This window comes from Zonotrichia albicollis, chromosome 34, assembly GCF_047830755.1.
Source record: "Zonotrichia albicollis isolate bZonAlb1 chromosome 34, bZonAlb1.hap1, whole genome shotgun sequence".
Classification (NCBI taxonomy): Eukaryota; Metazoa; Chordata; class Aves; order Passeriformes; family Passerellidae; genus Zonotrichia; species Zonotrichia albicollis.
The window spans coordinates 1,122,645-1,143,397 of record NC_133852.1 but is presented as its reverse complement, the minus strand read 5'-3'; the positions used below and the strand labels follow the sequence as shown (position 1 = coordinate 1,143,397).

The 20,753-nt window shown below is 63.3% G+C and overlaps 1 protein-coding gene across 1 annotated transcript in view; it reads right to left on the bottom strand.

Annotated features, from left to right (window-relative positions):
• Window positions 1-20,727, bottom strand: part of IKBKG (inhibitor of nuclear factor kappa B kinase regulatory subunit gamma) — a 25,184-nt gene extending 4,457 nt beyond the window's left edge. Inside the window, 12 exon segments of the mRNA XM_074531040.1 lie at window positions 1,657-1,692; window positions 1,725-1,754; window positions 1,890-1,928; window positions 4,362-4,458; window positions 7,760-7,872; window positions 8,623-8,662; window positions 10,127-10,236; window positions 12,306-12,408; window positions 15,423-15,467; window positions 15,568-15,653; window positions 17,258-17,811; window positions 20,356-20,727. Coding sequence (XP_074387141.1) covers window positions 1,657-1,692; window positions 1,725-1,754; window positions 1,890-1,928; window positions 4,362-4,458; window positions 7,760-7,872; window positions 8,623-8,662; window positions 10,127-10,236; window positions 12,306-12,408; window positions 15,423-15,467; window positions 15,568-15,653; window positions 17,258-17,811; window positions 20,356-20,470 — 1,368 coding nt within the window. The 5' untranslated portion in view covers window positions 20,471-20,727.
• Between the last annotated feature and the right edge of the window lie 26 nt (window positions 20,728-20,753).

The following is a 20,753-nucleotide window of genomic DNA, read 5'->3' as shown; positions in this document are numbered from 1 at the left end:
TGGAACCCCAAAATCCATCAAAGGAACCCCAAAATCCACCCCAAATCCTCTCCAGTGCCAGCGCGCATCCGCCTCGAAATCAGCACTGTAAATGTCGGCCTGGGGATGTTGGGGGGTCAGGAACCCCAAAATCATCCAGGGAACCCCAAAATCCATCCAGGGAACCCCAAAATCCACCCAGGGAGCTCCAAAATCCATTTAGGGAACCCCAAACCCAACCAGGGAACCCTAAAACTCCATGAAAGGAACCCCAAAAATCCACCAGGGAACCCCCAATTCCACCCCAAAAATCCATCCAGGGAACCCCAAACCCAACCACGAGAACCCCGAAATCCACCCAGGGAACCCCAAAATCCACCCAAACCTCCCCCAGTGCCGCGCGCTACCACCTCAAAATCCACCCAGTAAATGTCGGCCTGGGGATGTTGGGGGGTCGGGAACCCCAAAATCCATCCAGGGAACCCCAAAATCATCCAGGGAACGCCAAAATCCACCCAGGGAACCCCAAAATCCATCCAGGGAACCCCCAAAATGCAACCAGGGAACCCCAAAAATCCATCCAGGGAACCCCAAAATCCACCCAGAGAACCCCAAAATCCATCCAGGGAACCCCAAACCAAACCAGGGAACCCCAAAATCCATACAGGGAACCCCCAATTCCACCCCAAAAATCCATCCAGGGAACCCCAAAATCCACCCAGGGAAACCCCAAAATACATCCAGGGAACCCCAAAATCCATCCAGGGAACCCCAAAATCCATCAAAGGAACCCCCAAAATCCCCCCTGATCCTCCCCACACCCACCTGGGGACCCTGCCCTGGGTTTGGGGGTCTCAGGAGCCCCCCAGGGACCCCAACCCAGCCCCACATGGGGACCCTGCCCCACATTTTGGGGGTCCCAGGTTCCCCCAGTCCCCCCGGGGACCCTGCCTCCAATTTTGGGGGTCCCAGGACCCCCCCCCAGCCCCCCCTGGGGACCCTGCCCCAATTTCGGGGGTCCCCACCTGTGCCTGCAGCACCGGGATGGTCTCCAGGTTCCCCCAGCCGCCCCCCAGGGACCCTGCCCCAGTTTCGGGGGTCCCAGGTTCCCCCAGCCCCCCCAGGGACCCTGCCCCAATTCTTGGGGGTCCCAGGCCCCCCCAGCCCCCCCAGGGACCCTGCCCTCAATTTCAGGGGTCCCCACCTGTGCCTGCAGCATACCAGGGATGGTCTCCAGGGTCCCCCCAAGCCCCACCTGAGGGACCCTGCCCCAATTTCGGGGCTCTCAGGACCCCCCCCCAGCCCCCCCGGGGACCCCTGCCCCAATTTTGGGGGTCCCAAGGCCCCCCCAGCCCTCCCTGGGGACCCTGCCCCAATTTTGGGGGTCCCAGGTTCCCCCAGCCCCACCTGGGGCCCCAGCCCCAATTTCGGGGGTCCCAGGTTCCCCAGTCCCACCTGGGGACCCTGCCCCAATTTCGGGGCTCTCAGGACCCCCCAGCCCCCCCAGGGACCCTGCCCCAGTTTCGGGGGTCCCACCAGCCCCCACCTGTGCCTGCAGCACCGGGATGGTTTCCAGGGACCCCCCCCAGCCCCACCTGTGCCTGCAGCACCGGGATGGTCTCCAGGGACCCCCCAGCCCCCCCAGGGTCCCCCCTGCCCCAATTTCGGGGTCCCCACCTGTGCCTGCAGCACCGGGATGGTTTCCAGCGCCGCCCTAGCTGCCGCATTAGAGCCCTCAGTCCTTGAGGCGGGTCGATGAGCTCCTGCTTGAGCGCACAGCGCGGCCTCGAGGCTAGCGCGGAGCTGCTCCTGTGTCACCTGGGCAGGGAGGGGACACTGAGACACCTGTGACAGCTGGGACAGCATCTGTGTCACCTGTGTCACCTCCCCAATCCCATCCACTGCACCCCCAGCGCGGCCTCGGCTGCACGGAGCTGCTCCTGTGTCACCTGCACGGGGGACGGGTACACTGAGAGAGCTGGGGACACCTGGGGACACCTGGGGGACACTAAGACACCTGGGGGACACCTGGGGACACTGAGAGAGCTGGGGACACTGAGACACCTGGGACACCTGTGACAGCTGGGGGACACCTGGGACACCTGGGACACCTGGGGGACACTGAGACATCTGAAACACCTGGGGACACCTGTGACATCTGAGACACCTGTGTCACCACCCCCAGTCCCATCCACTGCACCCCCAGCACAGCCTCGGCGGCGCGGAGCTGCTCCTGTGTCACCTGCACGGGGACAGGGACACTGAGAGAGCTGGGGACACCTGGGGGGACACCTGGGGGACACCTGTGACAGCACCTGTGTCACCTGCACAGGGACAGGGACACTGAGACACCTGGGGACACCTGAGAGAGCACCTGTGACAGCTGGGGACACCTGGGACAGCTGGGGGACACTGAGAGAGCTGTGACAGCACCTGTGTCACCTGGGCAGGGGGTGCGGGGACACTGAGACACCTGTGACATCTGGGGACACCTGGGGGACACCTGTGACACCTGTGACAGCATCTGTGTCACCTGGGGGAGGGACAGGGACACCGTGACACCTGAGGGACAACCCGTGTCACCTGGGGGACACTGAGACACCTGGGGACACCTGGGGGACACCTGTGACACCACCTGTGACAGCACCTGTGTCACCTGGGCAGGGGGACAGGGACACTGTGACACCTGTGACACCTGTGACAGCACCTGTGACACCTGTGACAACCTGAGAGACACCTGGGGGACACCTGGGGGACACCTGTGTCACACCTGTGACAGCTGTGACAGCTGGGGGACACCCATGACAGCACCTGTGACACCTGTGACACCTGTGACACCTGAGAGAGCACCTGTGACACCTGAGGGACACCTGTGACAGTACCTGTGACATCTGAGACACCTGGGGACACCTGGGCGACACCTGTGATAGCACCTTGTGACACCTGTGACATCTGAGACACCTGTGTCACCCCCCAGTTCCCATCCACTGCACTCCCAGCACGGCTTCAGCCACACAGAGCTGCTCCTAGCGTCACCTGGGGGGGGCGGGGACACTGAGACACCTGGGGGACACCTGGGACACTTGAGAGTGCACCTGTGACAGCTGTGACAGCTGTGACATCACCTCTGACACCTGTGACACCTGTGACAGCACCTGTGTCACCTGGGCAGGGGGACAGGGACACTGTGATACCTGAGGGACACCTGTGACAGCACCTGTGACACCTGAGAGACACCTGGGGGACACCTGGGGCTCACCTGTGTCACCCCCAATCCCCCCCACTGCACCCCCAGTGTGGCCTTTGGCCACCTGGAGCTGCTCCTGTGTCACTCTGGAGTGACAATGACACCTGGGTGTCACCTGGGGGTCACCCCTGTCACCCCCTGCCCCCACCTGCACGCTCCTGTGTCACCTGGGGGTCACCTGTGACACCTGTGACATCATCTGTGTCACCTGGGGGTCACCTGAGGGTCACCCGTGTCACCCCCAGCCCCCACCTGCACGCTCCTGTGTCACCTGGGGGGACACCTGTGACATCATCTGTGTCATCTGGGGGTCACCTGTGTCACCTGTGACATCACCTGTGTCACCTGGGGGTCACCTGGGGATCACCTGTGTCACCCCCAGCCCCTCATCTGCACGCTCCTGTGTCACTGGGGCACCACAGTGACACCGGGGGGACACCTGTGTCACCTGGGGGGTGGCACTGCCACCTGGGGACTCACCTGAGCCACCCCAGGGACATTCCAGGTGTCCCCAGGAGGGAACGGAACGGGGACAAGGAACAGCTCCAGGGTGTCCAGGTGTGTCCCAGCTGTGTCCCCAGGTGTGTCCCAGGTGTCCCAGGTGTGTCCCCAGGTGTGTCCCCAGGTGTCCCAGGTGTCCCCAGGTGTCCCCAGGTGTGTCCCAGGTGTCCCCAGGTGTGTCCCAGGTGTCCCCAGGTGTGTCCAGGTGTGTCCCAGGTGTGTCCCAGGTGTCCCCAAGTGTCCCCAGGTGTGTCCCAGGTGTCCCAGATGTGTCCCCAGGTGTGTCCCAGGTGTGTCCCAGCTGTCCCCAGCTGTGTCCCCAGGTGTCCCCAGGTGTGTCCCAGGTGTGTCCCAGGTGTGTCCCCAGGTGTCCCCAGGTGTCCCCAGGTGTGTCTCAGGTGTGTCCCCAGGTGTCCCCAGGTGTCCCAGGTGTCCCCAGGGTGTGTCCCAGGTATCCCCAGGAGTCCCCAGGTGTCCCCAGGTGTCCCAGGTGTGTCCCCAGGTGTGTCTCAGGTGTGTCCCCAGGTGTCCCCAGGTGTGTCCCCAGGTGTGTCTCAGGTGTGTCCCCAGGGTGTGTCCCCAGGGTGTGTCCCAGGTGTGTCCCCAGGTGTCCCCAGGTGTCCCTGTCCCTCACCTGGCTCCGTTTGTCCCCCTCCAGGCTGGCCTTGATGTGGGCGTCGTACTCCTGGAACAGGTGATGGTAGGCGGCCTGCAGCTGCACCAGCTTCCTCCTGGGGGGACAGGGGACATTGGGGACATTGGGGACATTGGGGGGACAGGGGACATTGGGGACATTGGGGACACTGGGGACATTGGGGACATTGGGGACATCATGGACATCAGGGACATCAGGGACATGAGGGACATTTGGGATATCGGGGACACTGGGGACATTGGGGACACTGGGGACAATGGGGACACTGGGGACATTGGGGACGATGGGGACATCAGGGACAGTGACTGGGGACATTGGGGACAATGGGGACATCGGGGACATTGAATGGGGACAGGCGGCCTGCAGCTGCACCAGCTTCCTCCTGGGGGGACAGGGGACATTGGGGACATTGGGGACATCACTGGGGACATTGGGGACACTGGGGACATCATGGACATTTGGGATATCGGGGACAATGGGGACATTGGGGACATTGAGGGGACACTGGGGACAGGCGGCCTCAGCTGCACCAGCTTCCTCCTGAAAGGGACAGGGATTGGGGACATTGGGGACATTGGGACAGTGACTGGGGACACTGAGGACAGTGGGGACATCGGGGACACTGGGGACATTGGGGACATCATGGACATCAAGGACATCAGGGACATCTGGGATATCGGGGACACTGGGGACAATGGGGACACTGGGGACATTGGGGACGATGGGGACATCAGGGACAGTGACTGGGGACATTGGGGACAATGGGGACATCGGGGACATTGAATGGGGACAGGCGGCCTGCAGCTGCACCAGCTTCCTCCTGGGGGGACAGGGGACACTGGGGACACTGGGGACATTGAGGGGACATTGAGGGGACATTGGGGACATTGGGGACATTGAGGGGACACTGAGAACAGGCGGCCTGCAGCTGCACCAGCTTCCTCCTGAAAGGGACAGGGGGACATTGGGGACATTGGGGACATTGGGGACACTGGGGACATTGGGACAGTGACTGGGGACACTGGGAATATAGGGGACATTGAGGGGACACTGGGGACACTGAGGGGACATTGGGGACATTGCAGACACTGGGGACATTGGGGACGATGGGGACATCAGGGACAGTGATTGGGGACACTGAGTACACTGGGGACACTGGGGACATTGGGACAGTGACTGGGGACACTGAGGACAGTGGGGACATTGGGGACATTGGGGACACTGGGGACACTGGGAACATTGGGGACAATGGGGACAATGGGGACATCGGGGACATCAGGGACATTTGGGATATCAGGGACACTGGGGACACCGGAGACATTAGGGACATCACGGACATCATGGACATCAGGGACATTTGGGATATCGGGGACACTGGGGACATTGGGGACACTGGGGACACTGGGGACATTGAATGGGGACATGTGGCCTGCAGCTGCACCAGCTTCCTCCTGGGGACAGGAGACACTGGGGACACTGGGGACACAGGGGACATTGGGGACATTGAGGGGACACTGAGGACAGTGGGGACAATGGGGACATCGGGGACATTGAATGGGGACAGGCGGCCTGCAGCTGCACCAGCTTCCTCCTGGGGACAGGGGACACTGGGGACAATTGAAGGGGCATTGGGGACATTGAGGGGGCATTGGGGACATTGGGGGGGCATTGGGGACATTGGGGGGGCATTGGGGACACTGCAGACATTGACTGGGGACACTGGGGACGTCATCAGGGACAGGTGGCTTCTGCCTTGGGGACACTGCGAGTGCCACTGCCTCCCCTCCCAGGGACAGATGGCCCTGAGTGCCACCAGCTCCCACGGGGACACTGGGGACAGTCAGGGGACACTGGGACACCAATGGGTGTCCCCAGGTGCCACCCTCCGCCCATGTCCCTGTTAGCGCTCACTCCTCCCCAGTGTCCCCAGTGTCCCCAAAGTCCCCAGTGTCCCCGATGTCCCCAATGTTATCACTCAGTCCTCCCCAATGTCCCCAATGTCCCCAGTGTCCCCAAGGTCCCCGTTGTCACTCACTCCTCTCAGTGTCCCCAAGGTCCCCATTGTCACTCACTCCCCTCAGTGTCCCCAGTGTCCCCAATGCTGTCACTGGCACCTCCCAGTGTCCCCAGTGTCCGCAGCGTTGTCACTCACTGCTCCCCAATGTCTCTGTTGTCCCCATTGTCACTCCTCCCCATGTCCTCAATGATGTCACTCACTCCCCTGGTGTCCCCAATGTCCCCATTGTCACTCATTCCCCTCATTGTCCCCATGTCCCCATTGTTGTCACTCACTCCCCTGGTGTCCCCAATGTCCCCACTGTCACTGTCTCTGTTGTCCCCATTGTCTCTGTTGTCCCCATTGTCACTCCTCCCCATGTCCTCAATGTTGTCACTCACTCCCCTGGTGTTCCCAGTGTCCCCACTGTCACTCATTCCCCTCATTGTCCCCACTGTCCCCATCATTGTCACTCACTCCCCCCGGTGTCCCCAATGTCCCCACTGTCACTCATTCCCCTCATTGTCCCCATGTCCCTGTTGTCACTCACTCCCCCCGGTGTCCCCATTGTCCCCATTGTCCCCAATGTCCCCATTGTCACTCACTCCCCCAGTGTCCCCATTGTCCCCACTGTCACTCATTCCCCTCATTGTCCCCAGTGTCCCCACTGTCACTCACTTCTCCTCGGTGGCCCCATGTCCCCATGTCCCCATTGTTGTCACTCCCTCCCCATGTCCCCATTGTCCCCATGTCCCTGTTGTTGTCACTCACTCCCCCAGTGTCCCCACTGTCCCCATTGTCCCCATTGTTGTCACTCACTCCCCCCCATGTCCCCATTGTCCCCAGTGTCCCCACTGTCACTCACTTCTCCTTGGTGGCCCCACTGTCACTCACTCCCCCCAATGTCCCCAATGTCCCCATGTCCCCATTGTTGTCACTCACTCCCCCCATGCCCCCATTGTCCCCAGTGTCCCCACTGTCACTCACTCCCCCCAGTGTCCCCATTGTCACTCACTCCCCCCCATGTCCCCACTGTCCCCATGTCCCCATTGTCACTCACTCCCCCCCATGTCCCCATTGTCCCCAATGTCCCCATTGTCACTCACTCCCCCCCATTGTCCCCAGTGTCCCCACTGTCCCCATTGTCCCCCATTGTCCCCATTGTTGTCATTCACTCCCCCCCATGTCCCCAGTGTCCCCACTGTCACTCACTCCCCCCCATTGTCCCCAGTGTCCCCATTGTCCCCATTGTCCCCCATTGTCCCCATTGTTGTCATTCACTCCCCCCCATGTCCCCATTGTCCCCAATGTCCCCATTGTCACTCACTCCCCCCATTGTCCCACTGTCCCCATTGTCCCCAGTGTCCCCACTGTCACTCACTTCTCCTCGGTGGCCCCGCGCCGCTCCACCCTCAGGGCGGTTTCCAGGTTGGTCACCTGGAGCCGGAGCTGGTCCAGCTGCACCCGATGGCCCTGGGCCACCTCCTCCAGCTGCTGGCAGCGCTCGGCGTCACCGCGGGCCCTGCGGGGACACCCCATTGTCACCCACTGTCACCCACTGTCACCCTGTGCCACCTCCTCCAGCTGCTGGCAGCGCTCGGCGTCACCGCGGGCCCTGCGGGGACACCACTGTCACCCTGTGTCACCCATTGTCACCCAGTGTCACCCTGGGCCACCTCCTCCAGCTGCTGGCAGCACTCGGCGTCACCGCGGGCCCTGCGGGGACACCCAAGGGACACCACTGTCACCCTGTGTCACCCATTGTCACCCAGTGTCACCCTGGGCCACCTCCTCCAGCTGCTGGCAGCACTCGGCGTCACCGCGGGCCCTGCGGGGACACCACTGTCACCCACTGTCACCCATTGTCACCCATTGTCACCCTGTGCCACCTCCTCCAGCTGCTGGCAGCGCTCGGCGTCACCGCGGGCCCTGCGGGGACACCCAAGGGACACCACTGTCACCCACTGTCACCCATTGTCACCCATTGTCACCCTGTGCCACCCTGGGCCACCTCCTCCAGCTGCTGGCAGCGCTCGGCGTCACCGCGGGCCCTGCGGGGACACCACTGTCACCCATTGTCACCCTGTGTCACCCACTGTCACCCTGTGTCACCCACTGTCACCCTGTGTCACCCTGTGCCACCTCCTCCAGCTGCTGGCAGCGCTCGGCGTCACCGCGGGCCCTGCGGGGACACCCAAGGGACACCGCTGTCACCCACTGTCACCCACTGTCACCCTGTGCCACCTCCTCCAGCTGCTGGCAGCGCTCGGCGTCACCGCGGGCCCTGCAGGGACACCCCAGTGTCACCCTGTGTCACCCATTGTCACTCTGTGCCACCCCACTGTCACTCAGTGCCACCCCCACTGTCACCTCCTCAAACTGGTGGCACCACCGCCATCCCCGCGGGCCCTGTGTGTCACTCAGTGTCACTCAGTGTCACCCAGTGTCACCCTGTGTCACCCAGTGTCACCTCCCTGAGCTGGTGGCACCGCTCAGCGTCCCTTGGGCCCTGTGTGTCACTCAGTGTCACTCAGTGTCACCCACTGTCACCCTGTGTCACTCAGTGTCACCCAGTGTCACCTCCCTGAGCAGGTGGCACTGCTCAGCGTCCCTCGAGCCCTGTGACGTCCCGGTGTCACCGATGTCCCCTGCGCAGGTGCCACTCCTACCTGTGACAGCTCGGGCTGCTCCTGCTGCCCCCGGCGCTGTCCCCTCCCTTGGGGACAGTCCCTGAGCCCCCCCCGTGTCCCCCCAGGTGTCCCCGTGTCCCTCCATAGCCCTCCAGGTGTCCCCTTCAGATGTCCCCATGTCCCCTTCAGATGTCCCCACCTGTGCTCCAGGTGTCCCCATGTCCCCCCATACTCCTCCAGGTGTCCCCAGGTGTCTCCCTGTCCCCCCAGGTGTCCCCAAGCATTCCTGTGTCACCCCCAGGTGTCCCCATGTCCCCCCACCTGCACTCCAGGTGTCCCCAGGTGTCTCCCTGGGTGTCCTTGTGTCCCACCAGGTGTCCCCATGTCCCCTCATATCCTCCCAGGTGTCCCCAGGTGTCCCCCCATGTTCCCCAGTGTCCCCACCTGTGCTCCAGGTGTCCCCCCAGCCGTCTCCCTGGGTGTCCCCAGCTGTCCCCCCCCATTCCCAGGTGTCCCGATGTCCCCAGGTGTCCCCATGTCCCCCCAGGTGTCCCCAAGGTGTCCCCATGTCCTCAGCTGTCCCCATGTCCCCACCTGCGCTCCAGGTGCTCTCTCTCCGCCCGGCTCTGCAGCAGTGTCCCCTCCCCTTGGGGACAGTCCCCAATCCCCAGGTGTCCCCATGTCCCCAGATGTCCCTGATCCCCAGGTGTCCCCATGTCCCCCCAGGTGTCCCCTCCTGCGCTCCAGGTGCTCTCTCTCCGCCCGGCTCTGCAGTGGTGTCCCTGACCCCCAGGTGTCCCCAGGTGTCCCCATGTCCCCCCAGGTGTCCCCAGCTGTCCCCATGTCCCCAGGTGTCCCCATGTCCCCCCAGGTGTCCCCACCTGCGCTCCAGGTGCTCTCTCTCCGCCCGGCTCTGTAGTGGTGTCCCTGACCCCCAGGTGTCCCCAGGTGTCCCCAAGGTGTCCCCCCCATGTCCCCAGGTGTCCCCATGTCCCCAGGTGTCCCCAGGTGTCCCCCAGGTGTCCCCATGTCCCCAGGTGTCCCCAGGTGTCCCCCAGGTGTCCCCATGTCCCCCCCAGGTGTCCCCAGCTGTCCCCATGTCCCCCAGGTGTCCCCACCTGCGCTCCAGGTGCTCTCTCTCCGCCCGGCTCCTCTCCAGGCGATTTTGGCTCTCCCGGAGCTCCCCCAGCAGCGACGTCACCTGGGCCTGGACCTGGGCCTTGTCCTGCTGGGGACAGGGACGGGGACACTGTCACCCTGTGTCACCCTGCTGGGGACGGGGACACTGTCACCCTGTGCCACCCACCTGGGGACAGGGACACTGTCACCCTGTGCCACCCTGCTGGGGACAGGGACAGGGACACTGTCACCCCTGTGTCACCCTGCTGGGGACGGGGACACTGTCACCCACCTGGGGACAGGGACGGGGACACTGTCACCCTGTGCCACCCTGCTGGGGACAGGGACACTGTCACCCTGCTGGGGACAGGGACAGGGACACTGTCACCCTGTGCCACCCACCTGGGGACAGGGACGGGGACACTGTCACCCTGTGCCACCCACCTGGGGACAGGGACACTGTCACCCTGCTGGGGACAGGGACAGGGACACTGTCACCCTGTGCCACCCACCTGGGGACAGGGACACTGTCACCCACCTGGGGACAGGGACACTGTCACCCTGTGCCACCCACCTGGGGACAGGGACGGGGACACTGTCACCCTGTGCCACCCACCTGGGGACAGGGACACTGTCACCCTGCTGGGGACGGGGACACGGACACTGTCACCCTGTGCCACCCACCTGGGGACAGGGACACTGTCACCCTGCTGGGGACAGGGACGGGGACACTGTCACCCTGTGCCACCTGGGGACAGGGACACTGTCACCCTGTGCCACCCACCTGGGGACAGGGACACTGTCACCCTGCTGGGGACGGGGATGGGGACACTGTCACCCTGTGTCACCTGGGGACAGGGACACTGTCACCCTGCTGGGGACAAGGACACTGTGACCCTGTGTGTCCCTAGCTATCCCCTATCCCCAGGGCTGTCCCCCAGTGTCCCCATGTCCCCCGTCCCCAGTGTCCCCATCATCCCCAGTGTCCCCTGTCCCAATGTCCCTGTCCCCAGTGTCCCCATGTGTCCCCATGTCCCCTGCCCCTGGTACCTCCAGCTGTTCCTCAGTGTCCCCAATATTCCTCTGTGTCCCCATGTCCCCTGTCCCTCCAGTTGTCCCTCAGTGTCCCCAGGGCTGTCCCCAGCTGTTCACCTGTGTCCCCAGGTGTCCCCCAGTGTCCCCTGTCCCCAGCTGTACCCAGTGTCCCCATGTCCCCCGGGTGTCCCCATGTCCCTGGTACCTCCAGCTGTCCCCATGTCCCCATGTGTCCCTCAGTGTCCCCATCTGTCCCCATGTACCCCCAGTACCTCCAGCTGTCCCCAGTGTCCCCATGTCCCCAGGGCTGTCCCCATGTCCCCACGTGTCCCCAGCTGTCCCCATGTCCCCAGCTGTCCCCATGTGTCCCCAGCTGTCCCCATGTCCCCAGCTGTCCCCATGTGTCCCTCAGTGTCCCCATGTCCCCGTGTCCCCATGTCCCCATGTCCCCATGTCCCCAGCTGTCCCCATGTGTCCCCATGTGTCCCCATGTGTCCCCATGTGTCCCCAGCTGTCCCCAGCTGTCCCCATATCCCCAGCTGTCCCCATGTCCCCAGCTGTCCCCATGTCCCCAGCTGTCCCCAGCTGTCCCCATGTCCCCATGTGTCCCCACGTGTCCCCAGCTGTCCCCATGTGTCCCCATGTGTCCCCACGTGTCCCCAGCTCTCCCCATGTGTCCCCAGCTGTCCCCATGTGTCCCCAGCTGTCCCCAGTGTCCCCATGTCCCCAGCTGTCCCCATGTCCCCAGCTGTCCCCAGCTGTCCCCAGCTGTCCCCATGTCCCCAGCTGTCCCCAGTGTCCCCATGTCCCCCCATGTCCCCAGCTGTCCCCATGTGTCCCCATGTCCCCATGTCCCCCCATGTGTCCCCAGTGTCCCCATGTCCCCCCATGTGTCCCCATGTCCCCATGTCCCCAGCTGTCCCCACGTGTCCCCATGTCCCCAGCTGTCCCCATGTCCCCATGTCCCCAGCTGTCCCCACGTGTCCCCATGTCCCCAGCTGTCCCCATGTGTCCCCATGTCCCCAGCTGTCCCCATGTGTCCCCAGCTGTCCCCATGTCCCCATGTGTCCCCATGTCCCCAGCTGTCCCCAGCTGTCCCCATGTCCCCATGTGTCCCCATGTGTCCCCATGTCCCCTGGGTACCTCCAGCTGCCGGCGCAGTCCCTGCAGCTGCAGCTCGGCCGCGCGGGAAACGTCCTGAGCGCGGAGCTCGGCCACGGCCACGCGGGAGCGCAGGGCCACCAGCCTGGGGACAGGGACACCAAGGTCACCTGGGGACACCAGTGCCACCAAACCCTGCCACCAGCCTGGGGACAGGGACACCGGTGTCACCTGGGGACACCAGTGCCACCAAACCCTGCCACCAGCCTGGGGACAGGGACACCAATGTCACCAATGGCACCAAACCCTGCCACCAGCCTGGGGACAGGGACACCCGTGTCACCTGGGGACACCAGTGCCACCAAACCCTGCCACCAGCCTGGGGACAGGGACACACCAGTGTCACCAGGGCTCATTGATGTCACCAAACCCTGCCACCAGCCTGGGGACAGGGACACCAATGTCACCTGGGGACACCCGTGCCACCAAACCCTGCCCAACACCACCCGCAGGGCCACCAGCCTGGGGACAGGGACACCCGTGTCACCTGGGGACACCAGTGCCACCAAACCCTGCCCAATGCCACCCGCAGGGCCACCAGCCTGGGGACAGGGACACCAATGTCACCAATGGCACCAAACCCTGCCACCAGCCTGGGGACAGGGACACACCGGTGTCACCTGGGGACACCAGTGCCACCAAACCCTGCCCAACACCACCCGCAGGGCCACCAGCCTGGGGACAGGGACACCCGTGTCACCAAGGGCCCCAAACCCTGCCACCAGCCTGGGGACAGGGACACCAATGTCACCTGGGGACACCCGTGCCACCAAACCCTGCCCAACACCACCCGCAGGGCCACCAGCCTGGGGACAGGGACATCAATGTCACCTGGGGACACCAGTGCCACCAAACCCTGCCACCAGCCTGGGGACAGGGACACCAATGTCTCCTGGGGACACCAGTGCCACCAAACCCTGCCACCAGCCTGGGGACAGGGACACCCGTGTCACCAAGGGCACCAAACCCTGCCACCAGCCTGGGGACAGGGACACCCGTGTCACCTGGGGACACCAGTGCCACCAAACCCTGCCACCAGCCTGGGGACAGGGACATCAATGTCACCAATGGCACCAAACCCTGCCACCAGCCTGGGGACAGGGACACCCGTGTCACCAAGGGCCACCAAACCCTGCCACCAGCCTGGGGACAGGGACACCAATGTCACCAAAGGCACCAAACCCTGCCCAACACCACCCGCAGGGCCACCAGCCTGGGGACAGGGACACCAATGTCACCAATAGCACCAAACCCTGCCACCAGCCTGGGGACAGGGACACCAGTGTCACCTGGGGACACCCGTGCCACCAAACCCTGCCACCAGCCTGGGGACAGGGACACCGGTGTCACCAAAGGCACCAAACCCTGCCCAATGCCACCCGCAGGGCCACCAGCCTGGGGACAGTGACACCAGTGTCACCAATGTCACCAGGGCTCTTTGGTGTCACCAAACCCTGCCACCAGCCTGGGGACAGGGACACCGGTGTCACCAGTGTCACCAGGGCTCTTTGGTGTCACCAAACCCCCCCACGTGGGCGCGCAGGGCCACCAGTCTGTCCCCAGGTGTCCCCAGACCATCCCCAATGTCCCCAAAACCCCCAATGCCCACAGGTGTCCCCAATGTCCCCAGTGTCCCAAATATCCCAACCCCCAATGTCCCCCCAATATCCCTGATGACCTCAGTGTCCTCAACGTCCCAAATGTCCCCAGTGTCCCCAATGTCCCCAATCCTCCAATGTCCCTGCTGTCTCCAGGTGTCCCCATGTCCCCGCTGTCCCCAATCCCCCCAATGTCCCCAGTGTCCCATTGTCCCCAGTGTCCCCATTCCCCCTACTGACCCCAGTGTCCCCAATGTCCCCAACATCCCCAATGTCCCAATGTCCCCAATGTCCCCATTCCCTCCACTGACCCCAGTGTCCCCAGTCCCCCAATGTCCCCAATTGTCCCCAATGTCCCCAGTTCCCTCCAACATCCCCAGTGTCCCCAGTCTCTCACTGACCCCAATGTCCCCAAACCCCAATGTCCCCAGTGTCTCCTCAAGTGTCCCCAGGTGTCCCCAATATCCCAATCCCCCGATGGCCCCAGTGTTCCTCCAATGTCCCTGATGTCCCCAACGTCCCCAATGTCCCCATTCCCCCTTTGACCCCAATGTCCTCAACGTCCCCAATCCCCCAGTATCATCAATGTCCCCAACGTCCCCGCTGAGCCCATTGTCCCCAACATCCCCAATGTCCCCAGGTGTCCCCAATGTCCCCAATCCCCCCACTGACCCCATTGTCCCCAATCTCCCCAATGTCCCCAGGCTGTACCCATTGTCCTCACTGTCCCCAATCCCCCAATGTCCCCAATGTCCCCAGTCCCCCAATGTCCCCAATCCCCGAATGTCCCCAGGCTGTACCCATTGTCCTCACTGTCCCCAATCCCCCAATATCCCCAATGTCCCCAATGTCCCCAAACCCCGAATGTCCCCAATGTTTTCCTACTGTCCCCAATCCCCCAATGTCCCCAATGTCCCCAATCCCCCAATGTCCCCAGGCTGTACCCATTGTCCTCACTGTCCCCAATCCCCCATTGTCCCCAATGTCCCCAATCCCCCAATGTCCCCAGGCTGTACCCATTGTCCCCAATGTCCCCAATCCCCCATTGTCCCCAATCCCCCATTGTCCCCAATGTCCCCAATCCCCCAATGTCCCCAGGCTGTACCCATTGCCCCCAATATCCCCAATCCCCCATTGTCCCCAATCCCCCAATGTCCCCACTGTCTCCACATGTCCCCAATATCCCCATTGCTTCCAATGTCCCCAATGTCCCCAATCCCCCATTGTCCCCAATCCCCCAATGTCCCCAGGCTGTACCCATTGTCCCCAATGTCCCCAATATCCCCAATGTCCCCAATGTCCCCAATCCCCCAATGTCCCCAATGTCCCCAATCCCCCAATGACCCCACTGTCTCCACATGTCCCCAATATCCCTATTGCTTCCAATGTCCCCAATGTCCCCAATGTCCCTGGTGTCCCCAAGTGTCCCCATTGTCCCCAATGTCCCCAATGTCCCTGGTGTCTCCAGTGCCCCCAAGTGTCCCCATTGTCCCCAACTCACTCAGCCTCAGCCTCTGCCAGGCGCTGCCTCAGCTGCTCCTCGGAGCTGGGGGGACACGAGGGGGGTCAGGAGGGGCTTGGGGACATCGGGGAGTCCCCGGGGGGACAGAGGGGACAGAGGGGACAGGGGGGACAGGGGGGCTCACCTGGGCTCCGGGGGGGCCCCAGGGGGGGCCTGGGGGGGCTCCGGGACAGCGGGGACATCGTCCAGGGGAGGGGACACCGACAGGGGCTGTGGGGACAGTGGGGACATCAGGGGGACACTGGGGACATCGTCCAGGGGAGGGGACACCGACAGGGGCTGTGGGGACAGTGGGGACATCAGGGGGACACTGGGGACATCGTCCAGGGGAGGGGACACCGACAGGGGCTGCGGGGACAGTGGGGACATTGGGGACATCAGGGGGACACTGGGGACATCGTCCAGGGGAGGGGACACCGACAGGGGCTGTGGGGACATTGGGGACATTGGGGACATCAGGGGGACAGCGGGGACATCGTCCAGGGAAGGGGACACCGATAGGGGCTGTAGGGACAGTGGGGACATCAGGGGGACACCGGGGACATTGTCCAGGGGAGGGGACACCGACAGGGGCTGTGGGGACATTGGGGACATTGTCCAGGGCAGGGGACACCGACAGGGGCTGTGGGGACATTGGGGACATCAGGGGGACACCGGGGACATTGTCCAGGGGAGGGGACACCGACAGGGGCTGTGGGGACAGTGGGGACATCAGGGGGACACTGGGGACATTGTCCAGGAGAGGGGACACCGACAGGGGCTGTGGGGACATTGGGGACATCAGGGGGACACTGAGGGGGGGCTGTGGGGACATCAATGGGACATTGGGGACGTCCTCCAAGGGGGGGGGACACCTACAGGGGACATCAGGGGGACATTGGGGGACGCTGGGGACACCAGGGAGACACTGGGGACATCAGGGGGACATTGCAGACATCAAGGGGACATCAGGGGGACACTGGGGACATCATCCAAGGGAGGGGACACCAACAGGGGGGGCTGTGGGGACATCAGGGGGACACTGGGGACATTGTCCAGGGGAGGGGACACTGACAGGGGCTGTGGGGACAGTGGGGACATCAGGGGGACACTGAGGGGGGGCTGTGGGGACAATGGGGGACATCAATGGGACATTGGGGACGTTCTCCAAGGGGGGGGGACACCTACAGGGGGGGCTGTGGGGACATCAGGGGGACATTGGGGGACACTGGGGACACCAGGGAGACACTGGGGACATCAGGGGGACATTGCAGACATCAAGGGGACATCAGGGGGACACTGGGGACATCCTCAAAGGAGGGGGACACTGAGTTGGGGGGCACCTTGGGGGCCTGTGGGGACATTGGGGACATCAGGGGGACATTGGGGGTTCCCCAGGGGGACACTGGGGACATCAAGGGGGACATCAGAGGGACACTGGGGACATCAAGGGGACATTGAGGGACATTGGGGGTTCCCCAGGGGGGCACTGGGGACATCAAGGGGGACATAAAGGAGATCTGGAGGATGTTGGGGGACACCAGGGGGACATTGAGGGACATCAGGGGGACTGTGGGGACATTGTCCAAGGTGGGGGACACTGAGAGGGGGGGCTGTGAGGACATTGGGGACATCAGGGGGACATTGGGGGTTCCCCAGGGGGACACTGGGGACATTGGGGGACAATGGGGCCAGGAAGGGGACACTGGGAGGAGCAGGGAGGACATTGGGGGACACACTGGGGACAACTGGGAGCAGTGGGAGGGGTGTGGGGACACAAGGGGGGACAGAGGGGACACGGAGTGGGGACACAGCCGGGGGGGGGCCACACCTACCTTGGTGCTGGTGTCAGGGGCGCTCCTGCAGCTGTCCCCAGTGTCCCCAAGGGTGTCCCTGAGGGTGTCCCTGATGTCCCCAGGGCTGTCCTTGGTGTCCTCATGGGTGTCCCTGATGTCCTCAAGGCTGCTCTTGGTGTCCCCAGGGCTGGTTTTGGTGTCCCCAGGGCCTTTTTTGGTGTCCCCAGGGCTGCTCTTGGTGTCCCCAGGGCTGGTTTTGGTGTCCCCAGGGCTGGTTTTGGTGTCCCCAGCGGTGATGCTGATGTCCCCAAGGGTGTCCTTGGTGTTCTCAGGGGCGTCCCTGATGTCCTCGGAGGTGTCCTTGGTGTCACTGGAGCTGTCCCTGCTGTCCCCAGGTGTGTCCCCGCTGTCCCCAGCAGTGTCCCTGCCGTTGTCCCCACTGTCCCCGCGCTGTCCCCGCAGGTGCAGCACCAGCTGCCGGGCCTGTCCCCAGCGCCCCCGCAGCAGCTCCCGCTCCCCCCGGCGCTGCAGCTGCAGCCGGCGCAGCTCGTCCAGGCGCTGCCGCAGGGACTGCGTGCAGTGGCACAGGGCACCTGGGGACACCAAAGGGACATTGGGGACATTGCAGTGACACAGGGCACCTGGGGACACCAAAGGGACATTGGGGACATCATCGGGGACATTGCAGTGGCACAGGGCACCTGGGGACACCAAAGGGACATTGGGGACATCATTGGGGACAGTTATAGATCGTCCAGGCGCTGCCGCAGGGACTGCGTGCAGTGGCACAGGGCACCTGGGGACAACATGGGGACAGCATTGGGGACAGCATTGGGGACATTGGGGACATCATCAGGGACTGCGTGCAGTGACACAGGGCACCTGGGGACAACATGGGGACAGCATTGGGGACAGCATTGGGGACATTGGGGACATCATCAGGGACTGCGTGCAGTGACACAGGGCACCTGGGGACATTGGGGACATTGCAGTGACACAGGGCACCTGGGGACACCAAAGGGACATTGGGGACATTGCAGTGACACAGGGCACCTGGGGACACCAAAGGGACATTGGGGACATTGGGGACATGGGGACATCATCAGGGACTGGATGCAGTGACACAGGGCACCTGGGGACATTGGGGACAGCATTGGGGACATTGGGACATTGGGGACATCATCAGGGACTGCATGCAGTGACACAGGGCACCTGGGGACATCATTGGGGACATTGCAGTGACACAGGGCACCTGGGGACATGGGGACATTGCAGTGACACAGAGCACCTGGGGACATGGGGACAGCATTGGGGACATTGCAGTGACACAGGGCACCTGGGGACAACATGGGGACATTGCAGTGACACAGGGCACCTGGGGACATGGGGGACATTGCAGTGACACAGGGCACCTGGGGACATGGGGACAGCATTGGGGACATTGGGGACATTGGGGACATCATCAGGGACTGCGTGCAGTGGCACAGGGCACCTGGGGACAGCATTGGGGACATTGGGGACATCATTGGGGGCATCATCAGGGACTGCATGCAGTGACACAGGGCGCCTGGGGACACCAAAGGGATATTGGGGACATCATTGGGGACATCATTGGGGACATCATCAGGGACTGTGTGCAATGCCACAGGGCACCTGGGGACAGCATTGGGGACACTGGGGACAATGTGCAGTGACACAGGGAACCTGGGGACAGCATTGGGGACATGGGGGACGCAGCACTCCTGGGGACAGCAGCAAGGACATCAGCAGGGACAGCGGGGACATCGGGAAGGACATTGGGGACATTGGGACTGCGGGCACTGTGAGGACATTGTGACATTGAAAGCATGGGGACGCTGTGGGGACACTGAGGTGACATCGGGGACATCAGAGATGTCAGGGAAATGGGGGACACGGAGAGAACATCGGGGACCTTGGGGACATTGTGGGGGTGGAGACACCAGGGACATTGGGGGACATTGGGGACATTGGGGACATTTGGGACTGGGGACATTGGGAGGACATTGGAAGCGCTGAAGGCATCAGGTGACATTGGTGACATCAATGGGGACACGGGACGCTCCTACGGACACCACAGTGCTCCCCAGGCCCTCCCAGTTTGATCCCAGTCCCTCCCAGTCCCCACAATCCCCTCCCAGTGCTCCCAGTTTGGTTTCAGGCTGCTCTCAGTTCCCCCCCAGTCCATTCCCAGTATATCCCAGTCCATTCCAGTCCATCCCAGTTTGATCCCAGTCCCTCCCAGTTTGATGCCAGTCCCTCCCAGTCCATTCCCAGTCCCTCCCAGTCCATTCCCAGTCCCTTACAGTCCATCCCAGTCCATTCCCAGTATATCCCAAACCCTCCCAGTTTGATCCCAGTCCCTCCCAGTTTGATGCCAGTCCCTCCCAGTCCATTCCCAGTCCCTCCCAGTCCATTCCCAGTCCCTTACAGTCCATCCCAGTCCATTCCCAGTATATCCCAAACCCTCCCAGTTTGATCCCAGTCCCTCCCAGTCCCCTCAATCCCCTCCCAGTCCCTCCCAGTGCTCCCAGTTTGGTTTCAGGCTGCTCTCAGTTCCCCCCAGTGCCCTTCCCAGTTTGATCCCAGTCTCTCCCAGTCCCCCACAGTTGCCCCCTTTGATCCCAGTCCATCCCAATCCCTTTCCAGTCTCTCCCATTTCCCCCAGTCTGGGCCCAGTTTGGTCCCAGTCCCTCCCAGTTCCCCCCAGTTCCCTCCCCACCCCCTCCCAGTCCCTCCCAGTTTGATCCCAGTTCCCCCCAATCCCCTCCCAGTCCCACCCAATGCTCCCAGTCCCTCTCTCAATCCCCTCCCAGTCCCTCCCAGTTCATTCCCAATCCCCCCCAGTTTAAATCCAGTCCCCACAAATCCCCTCTCAATCCCCTCCCAGTCCCCCCCAGTTCATTCCCAGTCCCCCCCAGTTTGATCCCAGTCCCTCTCAATCCCCTCCCAGTCCCTCCCAGTTTAAATCCAGTCCCCCAAATCCCCTCTCAGTCCCCCCCAGTCACTCCCAGTCCCCCCCAGTTCATTCCCAGTGCCCCCAGTTTGATCCCACTCCACCCCAGTCCCCCCCAATCCCCTCCCAGTCCCTCCCAGTCCCCCCGGTTCCCCGTTCTCACTCCTCAGCTCGCGGTTCTCCGCCCGCAGCCGCTGCAGCGCCTCCGCCAGCGCCGGCTCCGCCTCGGGCCCCGGCTGCACCATCTCTGCGTGCCGCCGCCAGCGCCCGCCGCTCATGGGCGGCTCCGGGGGCGCGGGCGCGGTTCGGGCCCAGTTCGGGGCCGAGCTCGGGCGGGTTTGGGCCCAATTCGGGGATTTTTAGGATCCCGGCGGCGCCGCCACTTCCTGCTTCCGCCGGAAACGCGTGACGTCACCGCGCCCCGCCGCCACTTCCGCCTCGGTAAATGTCATGGCGGCGCCATAGCAACGCCAAGAGGCGGAGAGCGCTGATTGGTTACGCCTCCGTGTGTAGCTCCTCCCGCGCTCTGCGGTGATTGGTTAAGGCGGAAAAAAGCTCGGC